Raw genomic sequence first — 22,703 nt, 5'->3', positions numbered from 1 at the left:
GCATTTTTAAAGAAGAGTTTGTCAGGACGTAAAACCTGTGATCCACATGTGGATGTCTAACAGTCTAACAGTGGCACATTTATCAGTGCTGACAAACAAAATGTTGAAATCGAGCTGTGGGTTTGAAGAATTGTGACACCTCGAGTCGACACTGTTGAGCAGCAGCATCCTGGTGAGACTGTGCCACAGACAGAGGAGGTTATTGACTCTGCTGCTCGTCAACACTAAACTGGACTCACATGTTCGCTGCTCATTGTTACGTCCTGACATGCCAGATTGTTTTCAACAGCTCTGTCCATGCAGAGTTTTCTTCAGGTTTACTGCTCGACTCGTCCAAGACAACAAAATATTTAAAATTCGCCACTTAAAGAAATCCCCTGTAAAACGTGATGGACAAGAACACCTGCAGACGTGTTTGTGTGAACGTGCGACAGAACCCGGTCGGCTGATGCTGTTTTAACAAACTCAAGAACAGAAAGAGTGAAGACTCAGCAGGAGACGAGGGACAGGAAGAGGAAGTGACTGCTGCCTCCGAGGAGACGCTCCAGAGGAAAAGACGACATCCTGAAACATCCTGCAGACAAACAGTGACTTCACAAAGTCCGACTGGTCCAGTTTAGAGGTTCAGAGATAGTTTAAAGGCAATCCAGTCGTTTTTACTGAGCTCGTTTATCTGAATGGAGTTACAAGTTATATCTCAGATTCACTGTTTACACCGAGCCTCAGAGAATCAACGTTTGGTTCGACAAAATTAGTTTTTGTCTTCTGATAAAACTTTTGAGCTTTCAGGCCGTGATCAGACCTGATGTCACCGTCCGTCCAATCATAAGTGAACCGCTCTGAGTCGTCAGTTCACACCTGTGATTGGATCTCACTTCCCTGCTCTATATATATCCATAGAGCAGGGAACAGCCATCACTTGGACAAATATAAAGAAACATTTGCTGAATGAACAAGAAGGTCCAAATATTGCAGAATGAGTCAGAGACAGAGTTTCACAGAGTTTATAAAGTGTCTCCAACTCAACAACTCACTAAACTGACACATTTGTTAAGGTAGTCTGGTGATGTTGAGGTTCCTGGTTCAGGGGTTGGATCAGCTGAACAGACATCGGCAGGTTCAGAGCACAAACATGTAATTTACATCACAGTGGAGTCGGACTGTGTTTAATCCATCTGACTGTTGTTGTGGCTTCTTCTTGTTTGACAGAGGACGTCAGCTGATCAGGTCCTTTAATCCGCGTACACACCGCTATAAGAATCTGGTCTGAGTGATGAGGTGTCAGATGTGTCCTCATCGTGTCTCACCTGTGATCGGATCACTCAGGACAGATTCTTTCCGAACACGCCCTCAGTGGTCAGATAAGATCATTTGTTAACGTCCGTGGGTGTATTTATGATTTGAGTATTGTGTTATCTGACACTGAAAGAGCCCTTTCATCATTTGGGGAAGTTGTTTGCCTGCAGGTCATTTATTAAACTCACTTCCCCCTACTTCATTTTCCTGAACAACAAAAACAGCTTCACCGACAACAAGCGAGTCATTCAGACATGCTGATCCAAAGCTGCTGCAGGGATTGTGATGAAATGTGCTTCAGATGTTCTTGTTCGCCTCAGGAATGAATTCTAATAACATTTTAATGTGTCCAGTACTTTGTTATGTTTCACACTATTGTGAGCATGTTAGCATGCTGACATTAGCATGTGTAGCTCAAAGTGCAGATGCTCATTGAGTTAAAACACAGAAGGCAGAAGTGCTGAATGAAACATGTTTAAATGTATTGTCACATTTAAATAAAATACAGTAAATTAAAAACAATCAGGAAAATAATCACTTTTTTTTTTTTTTTTACCCTACAAGTACATTAAATTTAGTCATCATGACATCCTGCAGCCGACTGGACCTTTCAGGTGAACATCTGACAGACAGATGTTGTTTTTAGCCATGCTAGCTAAGAACAGCATGGTGTTAGCACAGCGGCTAACGTTCTGTTTACATTCAGGGTTCCTCTACCAAAACAAAAGCATTTCCTTCCTCATAAAACATTTGCAAAGCAGATTTAGAAGCTTTTTTTTTTCTCTTTACTGTCTTTGGTTATTTATCTCAAAGAGTGTCTTCAAGGGATCACAAGAGGCGATGTTAATTTATCATTAAACAAAGAAATTTCAGGACTATTTAAAAGAGAGCAGAAGTCACGTGGACCTCATGGGACCTCATTCCAGCAGACGTCTGCCTGGTCGTCAGCGGAGAGAGACGAATAAGTTATTGATCCTGTTTGAACTGTGTCAGGAATCACACATGGTGAAGAGATAGTGATAATAAAGATAATTTTAAGAGAGCCGACAGTGAAGATCTTGTTAACGCTCGTGTAAACGCTCAGTATCAATAACTTGTTGAACTTCCTGATTTCTATTTACTTCAGTTTGTGACTCCACCAAAGCTGCTTCCTGTCCGACCCGCCCGTCCTCTCAGACCGACTGCACACTGATGCAAATTCATTCCAAAACCGTTTGGTTCGTGCAAACCTTCTGAGAAACTGCATCAGTTTAAAAATATATTGTATTTCATCGAGCAAAGGATTTGGACACCTGACACTGTTTCACCTGCCACTCTGAGCCTCAGTGATGTCATAAACAACACTGGAACTCAAGGAAGTTATTGGATTTTGTCAAAAATACTGTTGTTGTTCGTCTTCTGTTTGGGGAAAATCATGCTCTAAGTGCTGGAACTACAGTTCCCATAATGCTCTGGGGGGTGAAAACAGGAAGTATAGGGAGTTATTCTGTCAAACTGTGAGCCGAATTATCTGTTAGCACTTCCTGTTTGCAGCGTTCTCATTGATGTCCAGGCGACTTTAACGAGATCTCTGTGATACTGAAGAAAACTGAAATCATGAACGTTCTCAGGCAACTTCTGAACTGTGACGTGTCATTAGAACTGCCTGTTTTTCTTGTTCTGTTGTTTTGTTTGTTAGAAATAGACTTCAATCAATCAAGATGATTCCTAAGAGGATTTATGAATGAGAACAACTGCTAGGAGTGTGATTTTAGACTCACACCGCATCCGGACTGTAATTTGATTAAATCTTCTTTATATAAAGTAAAAAAGAAGAACAATAATGATTCTGACTGGTTCCTGTTCTGGTGCTTCAGAGAGGACAGAGACGTTTTCATTAGTATTTGTATCAGCAACAGTAACGATGGTTTTAATTAAAGCTCAACGTTTGCCTGAACACAAACCCCTGAAGTGTTTTCCAACCAGTGTTCGAATGACCTTCAGGAGCAGCGGCCTGGATTTTATTTATTTGAGTTTGTTCACAACTCATCTTTCATTTGGTGGAATGATAAACATCCTGCACACGTTCAGACCAACAAGTTAAATCTGCTGTTAAGATGAAACCACTGACCGCCGCAGCTCATTTAAAACCACAGATGAGTTCAATTTGATTTTAATTATTATTGTTGTTAGAAATGTCAGAAGATCATCGTTGATAATTCTTCCCGTCTTTGGGAAGATCCCGCCAAAAGTAGCCCCGCCCCCTCAACAACCCAAACACTGAACCCAAAACTACCTTTTATAATTATTTCAAGATAAAATTCTAAAAAAACACACATTTCCAAACAGTCTCTCAGGTAATGAGCCGACCCAATCTGCTCCGTCCGTGTTCTCCATGCGGCGCTGGAGGCCCGGTCCTACAGCAGGACGCACGGTTTCTTGGTGACGGTTGGCGTCGGGTTGAGGTATGACCTCACGGCGTCTGCGAACACGTCCTTGATGCCCTCCTGGTTGAGGGCAGAACACTCCAGGTAGCGGGCGGCGTGGATCTGGCGGGCGAGGCTGTCGCCCTGCTGCCGGGTGACGGGCGTCTGGTTCTGCTCCTTCAGCTTCCTCTGGATCTCCGGGTCGTTCCGGAGGTCACTCTTCGTGCCGACCAGGAGGATGGGAACGCCGGGACAATGGTGCAACACCTGATGATGACGAGAACAATCAGGTAGAGTAAATATCTTTGCAACTTTGTCTTTAAAGCTTTAAACAGTTTGATAACAGTTTTCTTTCAATCTTGGAAAACAAAGTGTTTTTTGTTGGTGTTGAAAAAGGAAAACGTCTCTCATGACTTTAGTCTTATTCATCATCTTCAGTCATTAAGCCAAAGTTTTTAAAAAGAACATTTAATTTAATTTATAGAGAAAATCATTAGTTGTTGTGATGGAGATCTTTATTACACTCATGTTAACGTGTTTCTAACAAATAAACAATTAAACGTTTCCAGGAGCGCCAAAACTGAAACTCAGTGGTGGACGGTGGTTCAGTACGGAAGCCCTGAGAGTCCAGAAGACGACGACACGCTGGAGTTCTGTTTTCTCTCCCGTGTTTAACACTTAACGACAGGTGAACACAGTTTGGTTCTGGGCAGGATGATCTTTGTAAGTTCCCTTTACGTGCCTCTCAGAGCTTCCGTAATACAAGAAGCTCGAGTTCCCTTAACTGACACACTTCCTGTGACTCCTCCCACCGCGATGATGATGACAAATATAAATAATTTGGGCTGTTGAACATTTAAAGACCATTTTTACCTCACAAAAATAAAACAAACATTCAACTTGTGCTTTTTATTTATCTATTTGTTCTGTGAGAAACATCTGGCGAGCCTGTTGTTTCTGTGTGTCACTCACAGACAACAGAATGTGACTGATGCTGCTGTTTGACTTTAGAAATGACAAACGAGTCACTTTTTAAATATGAGTGCTGCTGTGATACTAATTAGAAAATATTTAATTCATTTTGCAGCTTACAAACGATCTGCATGTGTCTTTAAGTGGACTGATTATAATAAATGTTTGTACAAATCTACTATATTACATTAAACATAAGTAAGTCTTGAATATAAGTTAAACATCTGTGTAGTTGCCGGGTAGATTTTGACCTCTGACCTCTGGGTGCCACTTGTGTTTGACGTTCTCGTAGGAGGCGGGGCTCGAGATGGAGAAGCAGATGATGAAGACGTTGGTCTGCGGGTACGACAGCGTCCTCAGCCGGTCGTACTCCTCCTGACCCGCCGTGTCCCACAGGTTCAGACTGATGGTCCTGCCGTCCACCGTCACCTGAACGCACCACACACACACACACACACACACACACACACACACACACACACACACACACACGGTCAGGGATTTTTGTATCTGTGTTGGTTCATTACAAAAAAACTGAAACTAACGACCAGTTTCCACCAAATCTTCTATTAATATTAATGTGGAATTGATAATGAAATTAGCCTCTCTCACACACACACACATACACACACACACACACTCACCTGGCTGCTGTAGTTGTCGAACACCGTGGGGATGTACTCTTTGGGAAACGCTCCGGTGGTGTAGGAGATGAGCAGGCAGGTCTTCCCCACAGCACCGTCACCCACAACCACACACTTTATACTCTGCATGATGACCTCTGACCTCTGAGCCTTCAGCAACCTGCAACACACACACACGCACACACACACACACATTACTGCTGTTACTCCAGTGTGTTTGTGTGTTTTAAGGATTTTACAGCTCTGGAAAGTTATTAAAAGGGAAATTATTTTGTCTTTCATCACAGCGACATACGTACGACGCTCCTGAACACTCTCAGATTTAGTTTGACCCTCAAAGTAAATTCTAAATATATGACGTTCCATCAGAATATTTACAGAGAAGACAAAAGAACGACATCGTCTGGACGTCACAGTTTACCTTCGGTGACTCTGATTGGTTCACTCGTCCTGCTCCGGCTGTCAGACACACTTCAGTTTCTTCAGTTAACACAGTTTGTTCAGAAACACGTGACGTCCCATCGTCCGACTGCAGGGAGGAGGGGGAGGACAGAGAGGGAGGAGGGGGAGGCAGAGGGGGAGGAGGGGGAGGCAGAGGGGGGAGGAGGGGGAGGCAGAGGGGGAGGAGGGGGGGACAGAGGGGGGAGGCAGGGGGGGGAGGCAGGGGGGGAGGCAGAGGGGGAGACAGAGGGGGGAGGGGGAGACAGAGGGGGGAGGAGAGGAGTTTGTCCTCGGTCAGTATTTGTGTTTATGGAAATGATCGCTGCAGAAGGAAACGTTCTCTAAACAAAACAGAGATGTTATCCTGCTCACACACACACGCACACACACACACACACACTGTGCGTGTGTGCATGTTTGCGTGTGTGTGTGAATGATGGTTGAACACAGACAAATATTGACAAAGCTGAAACACACACACTTCTCCCACACAGTCAAATTGTTTTGACATTAACGTGGCAGAGACAGTTTGTCAGATTCTCGACGTCTCTTTGTGTCGAGTCGTTATCACAGTACTTTTAGAAGTAATACTTGCTAAAGGTAGTCGAGGACGATGTTTGTATCGTTGTGTTAGATTATCGAGTGTTTCTGTAAAAATGTCACACAAAACATCTTCCTGCTGTTGTTGTCGAGTCAGAGAACCTCGGGTCAAAGCCAGAGTCACTAAATCACGAAAGTTATGTCCGAGTCACACTTTAGTTCCACATGTCAAATCAGAGTTACCCAAATCTTGTCCAAGTCGACAACAAGCCAACCGAGATCATGTCCAAATCCTGCAGCTCATGACCGAAACACCGAAAGTCGTCTCTGAGCCCAGATTGAGTTCAGGCTGACAAGAAAACATCGATCACGACACGTCTGAGATTTACAGAGATCAATTCTGAGTCACTCACTCAAACTCAAGCTGTAAAGTTTCCAGAATCTTGTCCAAATCATGTTCCGCCCGAGTCACCCAGGTGCTGCTCGAGTCCCTGATGTCAGAATCACAGAGATAATGTCTGAGCCGAGACACAACTGCTGCAGGCGATCATGACCATTGTGGTCGATGCTCTGGGCCCACGCCGCTGTTCAGCAGCGTCTCTCTGCTCTGTACATATAAATATACACCGAGTCTGTTTGTTTTGACCTAAGTGGACAGAAGCCGCGTCGAGCTGCACAGAGCAGATCGAGACAGGCAGGAAGTCAAACACAGGAACGTGTGCCGACTCGTGTTGGAAATAAGATTCAAGATAAGATGGATTCTACATGAACGGTCATGAGACGAGCCCAAGTCACAGTCATCAGTTCACATTCACATCACTGAGGTCAACAGCAGCACCTCTGGACACCAACGAAGAAGAAAAAGGTTCGGGACACATAGCTGAGAAGGAGGATTTGTACTGAAGTGACGGTTTCAGTGTCAGTGTTTTGCTTTTTAAAGCTTCTGTCGTCTTGAAGAAGAAGCGAGAGCCACAGCAGAGTGAAGCCTGAAGCCTGAGGAGTGAACGTGACGAGATGAACTCAGTGTGAGCAGTGAAACGCTCGGCAGCGTCGCTCCAGATGTCTGGATAGAGAGAGTGGCTCAGCCCAGACTCTGGGGACGCTGACCCCACCCTCCTCGCTCTCTGTCAGGGTGGAGGTCGGCTGATCTCACTCCTGCTGGAAGCTTTAACCTCTGATCTCACAGTTTTACACTTTCTCAAAGTCCTTCATATTGTTCAGATGGTGCACGTGAGCAGAACTGTGACCTCTGACCCCTGCAGCGCTGGAACAACAGCTGGTGTGACGTAAAGCTTCATAGCACTTCACTTGTGTAGTTTCAAGGTCACTCATTTCTTTATCAAAATCAAAACTATCATTAATTTCTCCACTGGCAGACTTTAACTGCAAATCTCTGAAACCATTTAGACATTAAACGCTCCAGGTGAGAAGGATTCTCCAGCGATTGAAACTACGTCCTCAGGAGGAAACAGAGCGTTCACTGGGACTGTTTTCAGATTCAGATGTTTGATATCAGAGTCAACGCGACTTAAAACATCTCTAACACAGACTGTATTAATCTGTTGATGAGAGTCTGAAGTACAATGAAAGAAATCGTTTGTCGTGTTGTAACGAGCTCCTGTTGTAACTCAGATGAAGTCGGTAAAAAAGGAAGCTTTCAGGAGAAACGTGTCATCGTGGTTTCATGTTGAAATAAAGAAGCAACCTGAGTGAAGAAAAGTGAAGGAACACGTTATGTGTAAGTGTCCGGTTCAGTTGAGTCCAAATCTGATTTCTGACGGTAGTTCAGTGTTATTCAGTAAGTTATTGTCCAACCAAGTGTTGACATGTTCAGCTGCAGTTCTTCTGATGGCCACTAGATGCTGCTGTGATAAAACTGTCTCGCCTCAGGAAACAGAAATCGTTTATACATTGTGTAATTACACTTCATGTGACGCACAGGGACTTCCTTTTAATCTTACAGTGTGAAAGAAGTGGATGTAAACTGTTGGATACACTTCGTCACAACCCCCCAAAATGACTCGTTTCACCGTCCGTCGTTAATTGTTTTATTGCCTCTAAGCTAACAGGGAGCTAAACTGAAGTGAGCTGAAGGAGATCCGGCAAAATGTTTGGCTTCATGCACCATGAGCAGCTCTGACGGATGAAGCCAACGCTGAAGTTCCAACAACTGCAGTTCCTCTAACGGCCACTCGAGGCTCTTAAAGTGAGTCAGTCCCAATAAGAGCTGCTGTTAAAACGTCCGACCTCACAGCAGAAATAAACTAAATCATTTCTTGTCTCGTTGCGAATCTCCTCGCTCATGACAACTTTTATAAAACTCACTGAGGCTTAAAGCAAAGTGTAATTAAAGGCCTTGAGTGTCATGTAGCTGCTAGCTGTCAGCAACCAGGCTTCTTTCAGCTCCGCCATTTTTTTGGATCAGCCAGGAGTTAGTTTAGCGCGTCTCCTTAAAGTCATTGGTGTTTGTGACATTTGTGAGAGTTTGAAAAGAGACGGTGTTAATAAGTGAAGTATGAAGCGACTGTGGTGAGGAAACAACCTCAATTCAGAAACACATGTTCAATCACCGCCTGTACCAGGAGTTAAGAGTCCGTCCATGTTTTACAGTCTGCACTGGACTGATGTCTCTATTGAGCTCCAGGTGAAACGGATTTGGTCGAACATTCACCTAAAGTTCTGTGAAAGTAGCCTGTGAAAATATTTCTACAGAGCTGTGTAACTTTATTCTTCCAATTTACAATTGAGGTCATCGATCTTCTTGTGTCGCTGTGATTTAAATTAAGAAAAACATCTGCACACTTGTTGAAGTTTACGATAATTATTATAATCTGTTCAGAAATTTAAATAAGAAATAAGAAAATATGACAGTCAGGCGCACCAGTGAAACCAGTGTACAGAGTTACTCCAGAGCCATCGAGCAACCAGCAGGTCATTTATCTACCCCAGTTTCTGTTTCATACAATTTCTCTTCAGTGTTAAACTCTAATAATATGAAGCTCATGTTAACAAACGTCAGCTGTCCAGTGGAACCAGCAGGTCTGAGGACAGATCTGACGGGGAACTGTGTGCTGACCGAGTCGGACTGTGAGAGGAAGAACGAAGAAAAACACGTTGAAGAAAAAGAGGAAGAGGAATCGAGATCAGCAGAGCGACTTTAACACACATTCATTGTGTGAACGTCGCTTTCCTCTGGGGGAGTGTGAGCTCGAGTCAAGTGTGAACCTGAAACAAACACCTTTCTGTTTTATTTTTAAATGCCAGTTAATCATTACCATGATGAGTTATATGTGAGCTGGATGTATGAATATATTTACATGAATGATAACAGGGGGAATTACAGACCACCAGACCCTGAACTCATCTGAGAGGCCCAATCAGGAAGCTGCAACTGAGGATGAAGTTAGAGAAGAGAAGTCTGATGTCACTGAGTCCTCGCCGTAGCAACAGCAGCTGAGGCTCATGGGTACTGTAGTGTTTAGGGTCACTTCATCCTGGTTCAGTAATGCTTCACTCACTCTGTGCCTGACAAACATCCAGCAGTTCACAGTAAACATCATCGTTGACAGAATGTCGAGTCACAAAATGTAGTAAACATCTTTTAGTCAGTCTGGAACGTTTCTGTTTCTGTTTGAGAGCTTCTCCCACACGTTCCTCTCCTCAGCAACATCTTCCAGCTCCTCCTAAGGCTGCCATCAACCAGGTGACATATATAATCTCTCCAGTTTGTTCTGGTCCACCCTGCAGTCTCCAAATGGAGACTCAGGTCCGTATCCATCTGGATGTCTCTGAAGCTACGTTCACGTACAGGTACAACGTATGAAGTGAAGCTTCTCATTAACTTTAATTCTGTTTGAGTAACGCACTTTATTTGAATATTTCGCCCCGACTGGACAGATTTTTCTGTCATACTACACACCAGGAAGTAGTTCATTTCTTGTTTGTTTTCCTTGAGCACAGAATAAATATGTTTTCAGTCTGTTTTCATCATGTGGTCTTAATACAACCATGACACCGAAACAAGCAGGCAGGACTGATCCAGATCGAGGTCCTGTATCACAGACTCAGAAACCAAAAATAATTGAGCCTTCCTGGCGCTAAAACACCAAAGACTGTGATCAAACAACGGCAAAAAAACACACGACATCAGACCAAACCTGGGCTGAACCTGCAGAAGGAGAACCGACTAGACTGAATGAATGAACGAGAACAGCAGGTTGTTAGAAAGCAGAGTATGACTCAACCCTCTCGTAGAACTGATGAATTAGTTCTGTGGAAATGAACTTGATACTGGATTTGTCAATAACATGGAGGAAGTGATGAGTTTGTATCAGCAGCACATTAAAACAGGAACGGGCTAGAAAACAATCGGGCTCCATCATCAAACGTATTCAGTTTTATATCTCTAACAGAAACTCTCTCTCCGAGGGAAGCCACAGATTCTGAAATGTAATCAGCAGCAGTGAGGAGAGTCTCCTTCAGGCTTTTACTGGTCTTGTATTTCAGCATTTCAGGAACCAACAAACCGCTTTAGTTTCGTCTCGTCAGCTGTGTTCTTTTTCTGTATTTTTATTCAATTTTGCTGCTTTAGGAGGAGTTTCCTGACCCACAGAGGAACCGAGTCATCCTGCAGCTGAAGCTCTGACGGGAAAGTGTCTAAAACTGGGTCTGCAAGGTTTATATTAAATGTTCACGGCTGTTTGGACTTTTGTATCTTGCATTAATCTGAAAAAACCCAACTGAGGGAAAAGATGCCTGCTCTGCAAAATTAGTAAATTCTGGTATATTTCGTGATAAAAAGGGGAAACGCATGGAAGCCTTTTCATGTTCCCAGGATCCGAAGTTCCCTACTTCAATATTCTGTTCACACCCACCTAATGTCTCCAGATCAAATCTTGACAAGTGAATACTGACGTTCCTTCATAGTCTTCATTAAGTAAAACATTTCAAACCACACAGATGTTCCTCGTGTGAACAGACAGTGAAACACATCTGCACAAACTGAGAGAACAATTAACAAAAATAGGCAATAACACCAAAAAGAACCGGACCTCATTACTGAAGAATATCAGACCAAACTGGGCTAAAACACCAGAGAACTTAGAACCAAACCGGACTTTAATATCAAGGAAAATATTGGAGCAAACTGGGGCCAAAACAGTGAAGATGAAAACACCAGAGAATATTGGACCGAACCAAGCTAAAACATCAAGAAATATTAAACCAAACTGGACTAAAACACCAGAGACCTTAGGACCAAACCGGACTTTAATATCAAGAAAAATATTGGAGCAAACTGGGGCTAAAACATGGAAGAATTTTGGACCGCACCATGCCAGTTTGGTCTACAGTCTCTGGTGTTATGACAAAACTGGGCTGAAATACCAGAGAAATACTGGACCAAACCAGGCTAAAACAAACTGGGCTAAACACGGAGGAATATTAGACCAAATTGGGCTAAAACACCAGATAACTTAGGAGCAAACTATACTTTAATATCAGGGAAAATATTGGAGCAAACTGGGGCCACAACAGTGAAGAACATTAGACCAAAATGCTCTAAACAGCAGAGGAAATTGGACCGAAGCTGGGCTAAAATACCAGAGATTAAGCTAAATGAAACATGCTAACCTGCTGACCGGGGTCGAGTTATTAGTCAGACACACTGCAGTCAGACGATCAGGCAAAACAAAAGTTTACGCAGATTATCTAAACCACTGTGACAAACAAAACACGTGAACTGGTCATTATAAATCCAGGTCGCAGCTGAAACAGGAAGAGAGTCTGTGAACTGTGACGAATGATTACAACAGACCAAAACCTTCACCTTCATTTTCTCTTTCAAACTACCGGGTCCGACCTGTGATCACATCACAGTCCACACATCTCAGTCCACACACAGTCTAGTTATCATAGTCCAGCTGACAGAGTCGTACCAGTGCAGCGTTTCCTCACCTCCCCTCACCCGAACAAAGAGTCAGACGCTGCAGGCCGAAGAGGAACTGGTCTGTGTTGAAACCGAAACAGGAAGGGTTCGTCCGCCGCTCTGTTCATCCAGCAGCAGCATGTGGGAAGGAAAAGTGTTTACTGAGACAGTCTGAGCAGCAGCTCGTAGCAGCACACAGAGAAAACTGGTGGAACTGTCCTTTAATGAACTTCACTGTGGTCTTAACTCAGACGGCTGACCTCGTTAAGACAGTCTGTTAACCATGACTGCAAACATGGTTCTGGTCTTAGACACAAAACAGAGAAACAGAAAAAGTAGACCAAACCTGGGCTAAAACAACCGACAGTATCAGACCAAACCTGGGCTAAAACAACCAACAACATCAGACCAAACCTGGGCTAAAACAACCAACAGTATCAGACCAAACCTGGGCAAAAACAACCGACAGTATCGGACCAAACCTGGGCTAAACCAACCGACAGTATCAGACCAAACCTGGGCTAAAACAACTGACAGTATCAGACCAAACCTGGGCTAAAACAACCGACAGTATCAGACCAAACCTGGGCTAAAACAAATGACAGTGTCAGACCAAACCTGGGCTAAAACAACCAACAGTATCAGACCAAACCTGGGCTAAAACAACCGACAGTATCAGACCAAACCTGGGCTAAAACAACTGACAGTATCAGACCAAACCTGGGCTAAAACAACCGACAGTATCAGACCAAACCTGGGCTAAAACAAATGACAGTGTCAGACCAAACCTGGGCTAAAACAACCAACAGTATCAGACCAAACCTGGGCTAAAACAACTGACAGTATCAGACCAAACCTGGGCTAAAACAACCAACAGTATCAGACCAAACCTGGGCTAAAACAACTGACAGTATCAGACCAAACCTGGGCTAAACCAACCGACAGTATCGGACCAAACCCGGGCTAAAACAACCAACAGTATCAGACCAAACCTGGGCTAAAACAACCAACAGTATCAGACCAAACCTGGGCTAAAACAACTGACAGTATCAGACCAAACCTGGGCTAAACCAACCGACAGTATCGGACCAAACCCGGGCTAAAACAACCGACAGTATCAGACCAAACCTGGGCTAAAACAACTGACAGTATCAGACCAAACCTGGGCAAAAACAAATGACAGTATCAGACCAAACCCGGGCTAAAACAACCGACAGTATCAGACCAAACCTGGGCTAAAACAACTGACAGTATCAGACCAAACCTGGGCTAAAACAACTGACAGTGTCAGACCAAACCTGGGCTAAAACAACCAACAGTATCAGACCAAACCTGGGCTAAAACAACTGACAGTATCAGACCAAACCTGGGCTAAAACAACCAACAGTATCAGACCAAACCTGGGCTAAAACAACCGACAGTATCGACCAACCTGGGCTAAAACCACCAACAGTATCAGACCAACCTGGGCAAAACAACTGACAGTATCAGACCAAACCTGGGCTAAAACAACCGACAGTATCAGACCAAACCTGGGCTAAAACCACCAACAGTATCAGACCAAACCTGGGCTAAAAACAACCTGACAGTATCAGACCAAACCTGGGCTAAAACAACCAACAGTATCAGACCAACCTGGGCTAAAACAACCAACAGTATCAGACCAAACCTGGGCTAAAACAACTGACAGTATCAGACCAAACCTGGGCTAAAACAACCAACAGTATCAGACCAAACCTGGGCTAAAACAACCGACAACATCGGACCAAACCTGAGCTAAAACAACCAACAGTATCAGACCAAACCTGGGCTAAAACAACCGACAGTATCAGACCAAACCTGGGCTAAAACCACCAACAGTATCAGACCAAACCTGGGCTAAAACAACCAACAGTATCAGACCAAACCTGGGCTAAAACAACCAACAGTATCAGACCAAACCTGGGCTAAAACAACCAACAGTATCAGACCAAACCTGGGCTAAAACAACCGACAGTATCAGACCAAACCTGGGCTAAAACAACCGACAGTATCAGACCAAACCTGGGCAAAAACAACTGACAGTATCAGACCAAACCTGGGCTAAAACAACCAACAGTATCAGACCAAACCTGGGCTAAAACAACCGACAGTATCAGACCAAACCTGGGCTAAAACAAATGACAGTGTCAGACCAAACCTGGGCTAAAACAACCGACAGTATCAGACCAAACCTGGGCTAAAACAACCGACAGTATCAGACCAAACCTGGGCTAAAACAACCAACAACATCAGACCAAACCTGGGCTAAAACAACCGACAGTGTGACCAAACCCGGGCTAAAACAACCGAGAGTATCAGACCAAACCCAGGCTAAAAAAACTGACAACATCAGACCAAACCTGGGCTAAAACAACTGACAACATCAGACCAAACCTGGGCTAAAACAACTGACAACATCAGACCAAACCCGGGCTAAAACAACCAACAACATCAGACCAGACCTGGGCTAAAACAACCAACAACATCAGACCAAACCTCGGCTGAAACAACCGAAAGTTTCAGACCAAACCTGGGCTAAAACAACTGACAGTATCAGACCAAACCTGGGCTAAAACAACCGAGAGTATCAGACCAAACCTGGGCTAAAACAACCAACAACATCAGACCAAACCTGGGCTGAAACAACCGAAAGTTTCAGACCAAACCTGGGCCAAAACAACTGACAACATCAGACCAAACCTGGGCTAAAACAACCGACAGTATCAGACCAAACCTGGGCTGAAACAACCGAAAGTTTCAGACCAAACCTGGGCTAAAACAACTGACAGTATCAGACCAAACCTGGGCTAAAACAACCAACAACATCAGACCAAACCTGGGCTGAAACAACCGACAGTATCAGACCAAACCTGGGCTAAAACAACTGACAGTATCAGACCAAACCTGGGCTAAAACAACTGACAGTATCAGACCAAACCTGGGCTAAAACAACCAACAACATCAGACCAAACCTGGGCTAAAACAACCGACAGTATCAGACCAGACCTGGGCTAAAACACTGATGGCCTCGTTGAAGGTTCGTGGGCTGGACCGGATCGCTGCCTACGACGCAGCACTTAGACCCTTTTGACTTCAGCTCCTGGCTGCTGAAGAACCACATCAGTGCTCACTGGTTGATCTCTGACTTATCTCACCCTCTGACTTCCTGTTTCATTCTGGGAAGTCTGAAACTGTCCAACTTTACAGACATGTTTCTCATTCACATCAGAGCGGGTGTGATGTCATCTCATCCACAGTGACAAGCACTCGATTACTCAATCAGGTTATTTTTACCCTCTGATCATTTTAGAGGCTTATTATAGTTAAGTTGCTTCCTATATTCAGATTCATGAGATTCATTTTTATTGTTTTAATATTTTTGGACTGATGGTTGGACTGAACAAACATTGTGAAGGCTGCATGTCACCAAGCAGTCGATTGGTTAATGGAGAAAATGATCAGTAGATTAATCCAGAGTTGAAATAATCATTAGATACTTAAAATGAGCTCCATGTGGACCGACTACAACAGCAAAATCCTGCTGTTACATTAATGACTGAGTCATAATAATCTAATGATATCATATATAAAAGTCATAAGAGTCACAGGGGACGTTTTACTTCATTGAGCACTTTTAATACTTTAAGCACATTTTCCTGATCTCAACGCAGGACTTCTACTGTAGTAAAGGATCTGAATACTTCCTACCACTGAATATTAATATAATAACAGATACAAAATAAAACACATTATGCAAATATTAGATAATAAATAATAAATATACATTTTGTTTTGTTTTACACTGAATTTGGGTCAAAGTTTAAAGAAGAAGTGAGTGACACACACGCGCACACACACACATTGGGAGTGGTCGCACTTCATCTCCAGTTTCCTGCAGCAGCGTCAACAAACAAACAAACAATCAGGTTATTGATCCGCTGGAGAACCGATCGATCAGCTGACGGGAATTAAATCCGAGATCAACAAAGCTTTAAAAGTTTGGACAGAGAGAGGAAACACACACACACACACACAGTCAGGGTCTCACACATAAACACACTCAGGGTCTCTCTCTCTCACACACACGCACACACACACACACTGGTCCCGGAGCTCCGGCGGATGAAAAGCAGAGACTCACCGGTCATCAGTCCTCCTCTCCGGGCACACAGCTCCGCTCAGTCCCGCTCCGTCAGTGGGTGTGTGTGTGTGTGTCAGTGAGTGTGTGTGTCAGTGTGTCGGTGTGTGTGTGTGTGTCAGTGTGTCGGTGTGTGTGCGGGAGGGTCAGTGGATCTGTATGTCAGAGTGAGGCGGGCGGGCGGGGCTAATGAAGAGGAGGAAGTCCGAGAGGAGAGAGAGGAAGTGGAGGGGCAAGTTTGAGGAAGTTTACAGAGTGTGTGTGTGTGTGTGTGTGTGTGTGGTGGTAACAGCGGGCTTTTCTGTTTGTCCAGAGTTGAGAAACATGTTTCTAAAGTCATTAGATGAACCAATCAGAGCTCTTCGCCCCGCCCACCACCAGATTGATTGACAGGTGTGCTCGTACAGAAGTCTCAGTTATTTAAAGATTTGTGTCTGTAAACCGTTTTTAATAACTGACACACCGACAGATCTTATAGAAAGGAGCAGAATAAAAGTAAAAAAAAATATTATGATTGTGAATTAACATGTTTAAAATGTTTGTCAGGTCCAGAAAGATTGTTTTGTTTATGTCTGTGTCAGAATCAGCTGGTGTATTTGTTTCCACGGCAACAACAGTCTTGGTTGTTGGCAGGTTGTGGAAAAAAAACGTAAAAATGGCGGACTTCTTCGGTACACGCCTAGCATACTAGCAAGTGTTGTTAATGTTAGCTAGGGTTAGAAATGTTAGCATCAGGGCCTGTCTCAACTTAGTGTATATTTCTGGCAGTAACAAAAAAGACCCTTAGCTAGTATTAGCGACATTAGTATTAGCGACATTAGTATTAGCAACGTAAGCACAACGACATTAGCTAGCTAGCTTTTAGAACATGGCTACAACAAAGCGGCAGCCACGAGGGGGCAGATGATTCTAACAACAGCGGTGATGAGCGGTGAGTGTGATGGAAGGAGGGAGATGAAACGACACATTTAATGTCTGAACGTTTACAATAACATCTTTGAGGAAATAGTTCAACAGTTTTTGAAACCTTCTTTCCTTCAGGGACGTCAGAGTTCCACTGGGGACATTATTCAAACCTAACAACTCCTGGAACTTGTCTTTGTGCTCATTTACAAGCTACATGTGTTGTCTTTTAAGGTTTAAAAAACAAAACAACGTTTGAGTTCTGGAGTCTTTCTACAAAGGGCCGCGGTGTTAGCATCATCCCGGTTCTATCGTCAAAATGCCTCAGCCAATAGCTGGTTAGCTTAGCTTAGCATAAATACTTAAAACAGGGTGAAACAGCTAGCCTGGCTCCATCCGAATGTAACAAACCAAACCAACCGGTTCAATAAATAATACGTTTTATTTCGGGTCAGTCTTCTCACCAAAAACAGCAAACAAAGTGATTAGCATAGTGAGTCCAAAATCTAACCGCGCTAATCATGAGACAGATGGTTGTTCTTATTAAAGGGCACTCTGTAGTCAAACTCAGAATTTTAATTTTACACTATTAATGAGGAAATAATATAAACTGTCTTCCATCAGTGAATAAACAAACTGTTCTCCGAGGAAAATAAGGTACCAGAACACTGTTTGAAGCTACAAAGGTGGCAGGGTCCGCCACACAGATAAAGACTTGACTTATGACCCTTAAAATGCAGAAACAGCACTCTGCATTGGATGACCGGGTTATAATAATAAACATGTAGAGCAACAGAAACTCTTCTTCTTGTTTTCTTCTAGAGAAAAACCTCATTTGTTTACTTGTCTGATTGTTTGAATGAGTTATTCAGAACAACATAAGAAATCCTCAAGTAATATTTTGTGAGTTTAACATATTAAGATGGCAGGTTTTACATCTCTTTTCCTCTCAGATGGAGCGAGACTAAACTTTTATTTTGTCCGAAGATAAAAACAAAGATCAAAGTTTACTTTCAGTCTTTACTCCGTCTGCAGCCGCTGAGCTTCGGCTTTGTAGAGCAGTTTAGATTCTTACCGTCATGAACAGAACGGTCTGTTTCCTTTAACATCAGCGAGTTGTTAATTTTTTAACAGAAGGAGAGTCTGACGGGAACCTGATCATAAATATATTATAGAATGATCTGCTTCAGTAACCAAATGTTCCTACTTCGATCAATAAGGTGAAACGACTCTACAGAGACTGCAGGCCGGACTCAGAACAGTGTGTTCACTGTTCATACTGTAGTTTAGAGAGTATTACAGATCCCAGAGCAGCTGGAAGGTTAACAAGTCCTCTACTGGCGCTTGAACTTGACTTCATCAAGCTGGACCCGGACTTCCTGGACCTGGACTTCCTGGACCTGGACTTCCTGGACCTGGACTTCCTGGACCTGGACTTCCTGGACCTGGACTTTCTGTTCAGGTGTTCGATGTGGATCTGAGAGGGAGTCTCCTCCTGCACCTCCTCTCTCCGGCCACAGGGGGGCACTACCAGACCGAAGGACTGCTGGGGGGGCAGCTGAGGCTCAGTCCAGGTTACTGTGACATCTGAACTCATGATCCAGGTTTCTGATCATCCCTGATCGATCCTGTCTCATCAGGCTGAAACAGTCTGACTGAGGAGGGGAATCGATCAGGCAGCAGAACTGAAGCTGCTGATCAGAACCTGGACTCTGCTGGAAACCTGGATCTCAGTCAACATCAGCTCACATCAATTAACAGAGAGAAGAATATATTGATTAAATAAATGTAGGCAGCTTCTATTTTCAACAAGGAGCACCTGAACGCACCATCAGACCTCACTGACAAAATAAAAGCACTGAGGTGAAGTTTGATGTTTGTGAGTTGAGTCTCAAGGTTCCGTCTGGACCCTGAGCACGAGACAACAACACAGATGACCAGAGGATGACGTCATCTCATCTCCATGACGACCGAGCAGCTGCTGAGGCAGAGGAGAGATTTGTTCATGTTTAACAGTTAAATGTGTGTTTGTTTCTTTTTTCAGAACGTAAATGACATTTATTAGTCAACATGATTGAGTCTAGACACAAATGTTAAACTGTATACATGAAGGTTCAATCAGATATTATAACATCAAATATGAAAATATGAAACTAAATATGAAATCAAAAAATTAATGAGAAACATATATATGAAACTATTTAAATGATAGATTCAAGTCCGAAACTGTGTGGTCATTAATTAAATTATAACATGTGACATAAACTGACATTTCTGTTGTAATTTGCTTCGGTAATTATTTAACTAGTTAATTATTTAACCCGAGTTATTTAATTCCTGCCTTTATTTATTTTTATTTATTTACTTATTTATTTAGTTGTTATTTTATTTTTCCTTTGCATCCCCCCCCCCCCCCCCCCCCCATTTATTTTATAAAGCTGATTGTATTTTGTGCACTTTTTTTTATTATTGTTAATATTATTTGTAGTCCTTTTTTTATTCATTTTGCTTCATCACACAAAAAAACATAATTGACCCGTTAATTAAAAGATGGTGGTGGGATCAGCTTCCGGCCTGTTGGTTGATTGACATCAGAGTTCATACATGTTACAAAATAAAACATAAGTAACCAAATAAATTAATACATGAATAAAATACATAAAAAAAAGAAAAATGTTACTAAATGAACATAAAGGTAAATAAATACAGAAACAGTTTAAAATGTTTTTTTGTTGCATTTCTAAATTAATTACATTTACCCTCATTATTATTTTCATTGCACTTAACTGCATATAAATGTATTTAGTGAGTCATTTCTATTTATTTTGGATTTTTTTTTTGAAAAAAAAAAACAAAATAAAAAACTAAACGTTACGTTACGTTACTCAAATTAAAGTTTGACATTTTGCTTGAAAATGATTTTGAACTTTGAGAAATTAAACTTTAGCTGATATATTCGATCGGAACTAAACGCTGCAGCACACTTTCTACACTCTGAATTCGGAGCTTTTTGCGGGTCCGTGAACGCAGCGCAGGCGGACCTCCTCGTGTTTTTTCCTCAGCAGCAGTTTGTTGAGTTTGTGTCGAGATCCGATCAACTGATCGACCAGCTGAGTCTGTGTGTGTGTCTGTGTCTGTGTGTCCACTGATCGATCCGCGCTGACTGAGCCGATCACATCGATGGATTAACAGCTGGAGGTGAGTGACGTCTTCTGTCTCGACTCTCTGGACTCGAACTCTCCGCGGATCAGGCGCGTTTTTCCCCGCGGCTCAGCAGAGAAACGTGTTTTCTGTGCAGGGATGTCGGTGTGAACGGAGCAGCTGGTTGACCTCTGACCTCCAGCACACACACACACACACACTGTTTCACAAACAGAACAAGGAGAACAAAGTTTCCAGACGCTTTCTGAGAAGTTGTGACGCGGAGATGGAGTCACTCCAGACTCGACGGCTTCATGAGTCACGTGCTGCCGCTGCTGCGGATCGATCGATGGATTCATTTATTTAAACCTCACTGAATCTAAAAGGCAGCTGTCATTTGTTTTCTGCCTCTGGTTAACTGAGATGAAGTGAGGACCGTGAACGCATCAACAAGTGCTGATCGATACTCATCATGTTTGTGTTTAAAATACAGAGATGTAATGTAACTAAGTACTGTTAATCAAGTACTTAAGTACAGTTCTGAGGCACCTTCTACTTCAACACAACGACACCGTCAGAGACTTTTACTGCACTACATTTATTTACTTTAGTTACAGTTACTTTGTAGATTACATCCAGCACAGAGACAAAGGAGCTATTTTTAAATTAATTTATCTAAATGACAGTCAGATAATCGTAATCATGAAATATTGGATCCCGTCATCGTCGATCAATAGTTATCAGCATATCGATACACGCAAAATGTACTTTTACTTTAGCATTTCATACTTAAGTACATTTAATATCAGATTACTTTAACTTTTTGGTTTGTGTGACTTTCTTTCTCTCAGTGAATCAATGAACAACAAAGAAATTAATAAGACTAAAATATGAAAAGGAATAAAGACGACACTGGACGTGATGTCAGAGAGATGAACAGTAAAAAAGTAACTAAGTACTTTTACTCCAGTAACTCAGACCCAGTTGTACTTCCTGGATGTTCTGATCTGTATTTCATTGTCTGAATCTGAACAGCTGGTGATTTTTCCTTGACTTAAAGGAGTAACCCCAACACATGCAGTCACACCCACAAGTGCATTGTGGGTAATGTAGACACAAGGTTCTGAAAAGGAAGAAGAACGTGTGGAAGAAAAAATGTGATATCTCTTTAAACTGTCCGTGACGAGTCCGACAGTCAAAGGAGAGGTGGAGGTGAAAGACCAACATTACCCACAATGCAACTCAGCCACTGTGGAAGTTTATCAGATGGCGTGCAGCTTCCTCTGCAGCCACAAACGCTTCATAATTCTGTTTAACACTCACCAACACCTGTCAACACACCTTAAAGCAAAACTCTCTCCGGAATGTAACCAAGGGTCTTTTTGTGAATGTACGAGAGTCAAACGTTCATTTAAAAGCGTAATTACGACGAATGCGGCACTTTTAAGATTGATCGTATTTTAGTTTTCAGGTCTAAATCATTTTCAGTGGCGTGCTCGGGGCAAATACTACGATAACATCAAAATCTCTATTTTTAAAACAGAAAGAAGTCTCGACACAACATGAAACTTTGCTGGTAGTATCACCAGGGTCTCTACACATGAACACGAGCTTTGAGAACATTGTTTGTGTACACAGAGTTTACTAAAAATAAAGTTTTTGAACAACTCACATTAGCAGTAGCTTGTTCCGCTCGCCGCCGTCCTGCCAGTGGAGAAGTGTCGATCTCAGAATGTGACGTAACCTGGAGGACAGTTAAGGTGGAACTACTGTCTTCCAGCAACAACTATCCACGCCAGATCTCACGTGACTTTTCCAGCTTTGATTTTAGTATTGTTTCTTATATGAGGCTCCTTTTTCAACTTCAAGTTCAATATTGTTTTTTGCTAACAACAAAACAACAAATTATCCTGCATTTATATGGAACTAAGCTTTAGGAGCGTTCCACCTTAACTGTCCTCTAGGTTACGTCACATTCTGAGATCCACACTTCTCCACTGGCAGGACGGCGGCGAGCGGAACAAGCTACTGCTAACGTGAGTTGTTCAAAAACCTTCTTTTTAGTAAACTCTGTGTACACAAACAATGTTCTCAATGCTCGTATTCATGTGTAGAGACCCTGGTGATACTACCAGCAAAGTTTCATGTTGTGTCGAGACTTCTTACTGTTTTAAAAATAGAGATTTTGATGCTATCGTTAAGTGCCCGTAGCACTCCCACTGCAAATGAAAATACAGTAAATCTTAAAAGTGGCTCTTTCGTCGTAAACGAAGGAG

General features: G+C 42.8%; 2 protein-coding genes across 9 annotated transcripts in view; one reads left to right on the top strand and one right to left on the bottom strand.

Moving 5' to 3' along the window:
* Window positions 1–1,755: 1,755 nt before the first annotated feature.
* Window positions 1,756–16,513, bottom strand: rhogb (ras homolog family member Gb). Of its 2 annotated transcripts, XM_030438348.1 has the most exons (6): window positions 16,387–16,476; window positions 12,254–12,344; window positions 5,739–5,846; window positions 5,318–5,477; window positions 4,932–5,102; window positions 1,756–3,968 (listed from the first exon to the last, which is right to left on the bottom strand). In XM_030438348.1, the coding sequence occupies exons 4-6, from the start codon at window positions 5,444–5,446 to the stop codon at window positions 3,693–3,695; spliced, it is 576 nt and encodes a 191-aa protein (XP_030294208.1). In that variant the 5' UTR covers window positions 5,447–5,477; window positions 5,739–5,846; window positions 12,254–12,344; window positions 16,387–16,476; the 3' UTR covers window positions 1,756–3,692. The 2 variants fall into 2 exon arrangements, with proteins under 2 accessions (XP_030294208.1, XP_030294207.1); XM_030438347.1 differs by lacking the exon at window positions 12,254–12,344 and having other exon boundaries at window positions 16,387–16,513.
* A 488-nt stretch (window positions 16,514–17,001) lies between these two features.
* Window positions 17,002–22,703, top strand: part of LOC115594229 (stromal interaction molecule 1-like) — a 29,888-nt gene continuing 24,186 nt past the window's right edge. For 6 of the 7 annotated variants that reach the window (XM_030438150.1, XM_030438148.1, XM_030438154.1 and 3 more), the window contains exon 1: window positions 17,002–17,314. In XM_030438150.1, the coding sequence (XP_030294010.1) occupies window positions 17,287–17,314 (28 nt within the window). In that variant the 5' untranslated portion in view covers window positions 17,002–17,286. Of the gene's footprint in view, window positions 17,315–20,311; window positions 20,485–22,703 lie in introns of those variants that run through there. The other variant, XM_030438151.1, reaches the window with a different exon arrangement.

The sequence above is a fragment of the Sparus aurata genome, chromosome 13 (assembly GCF_900880675.1).
Source record: "Sparus aurata chromosome 13, fSpaAur1.1, whole genome shotgun sequence".
Lineage (NCBI taxonomy): Eukaryota > Metazoa > Chordata > Actinopteri > Spariformes > Sparidae > Sparus > Sparus aurata.
The sequence above is the reverse complement of the archived record's forward strand: the minus strand, read 5'-3'. Positions and strand labels throughout refer to the sequence as shown.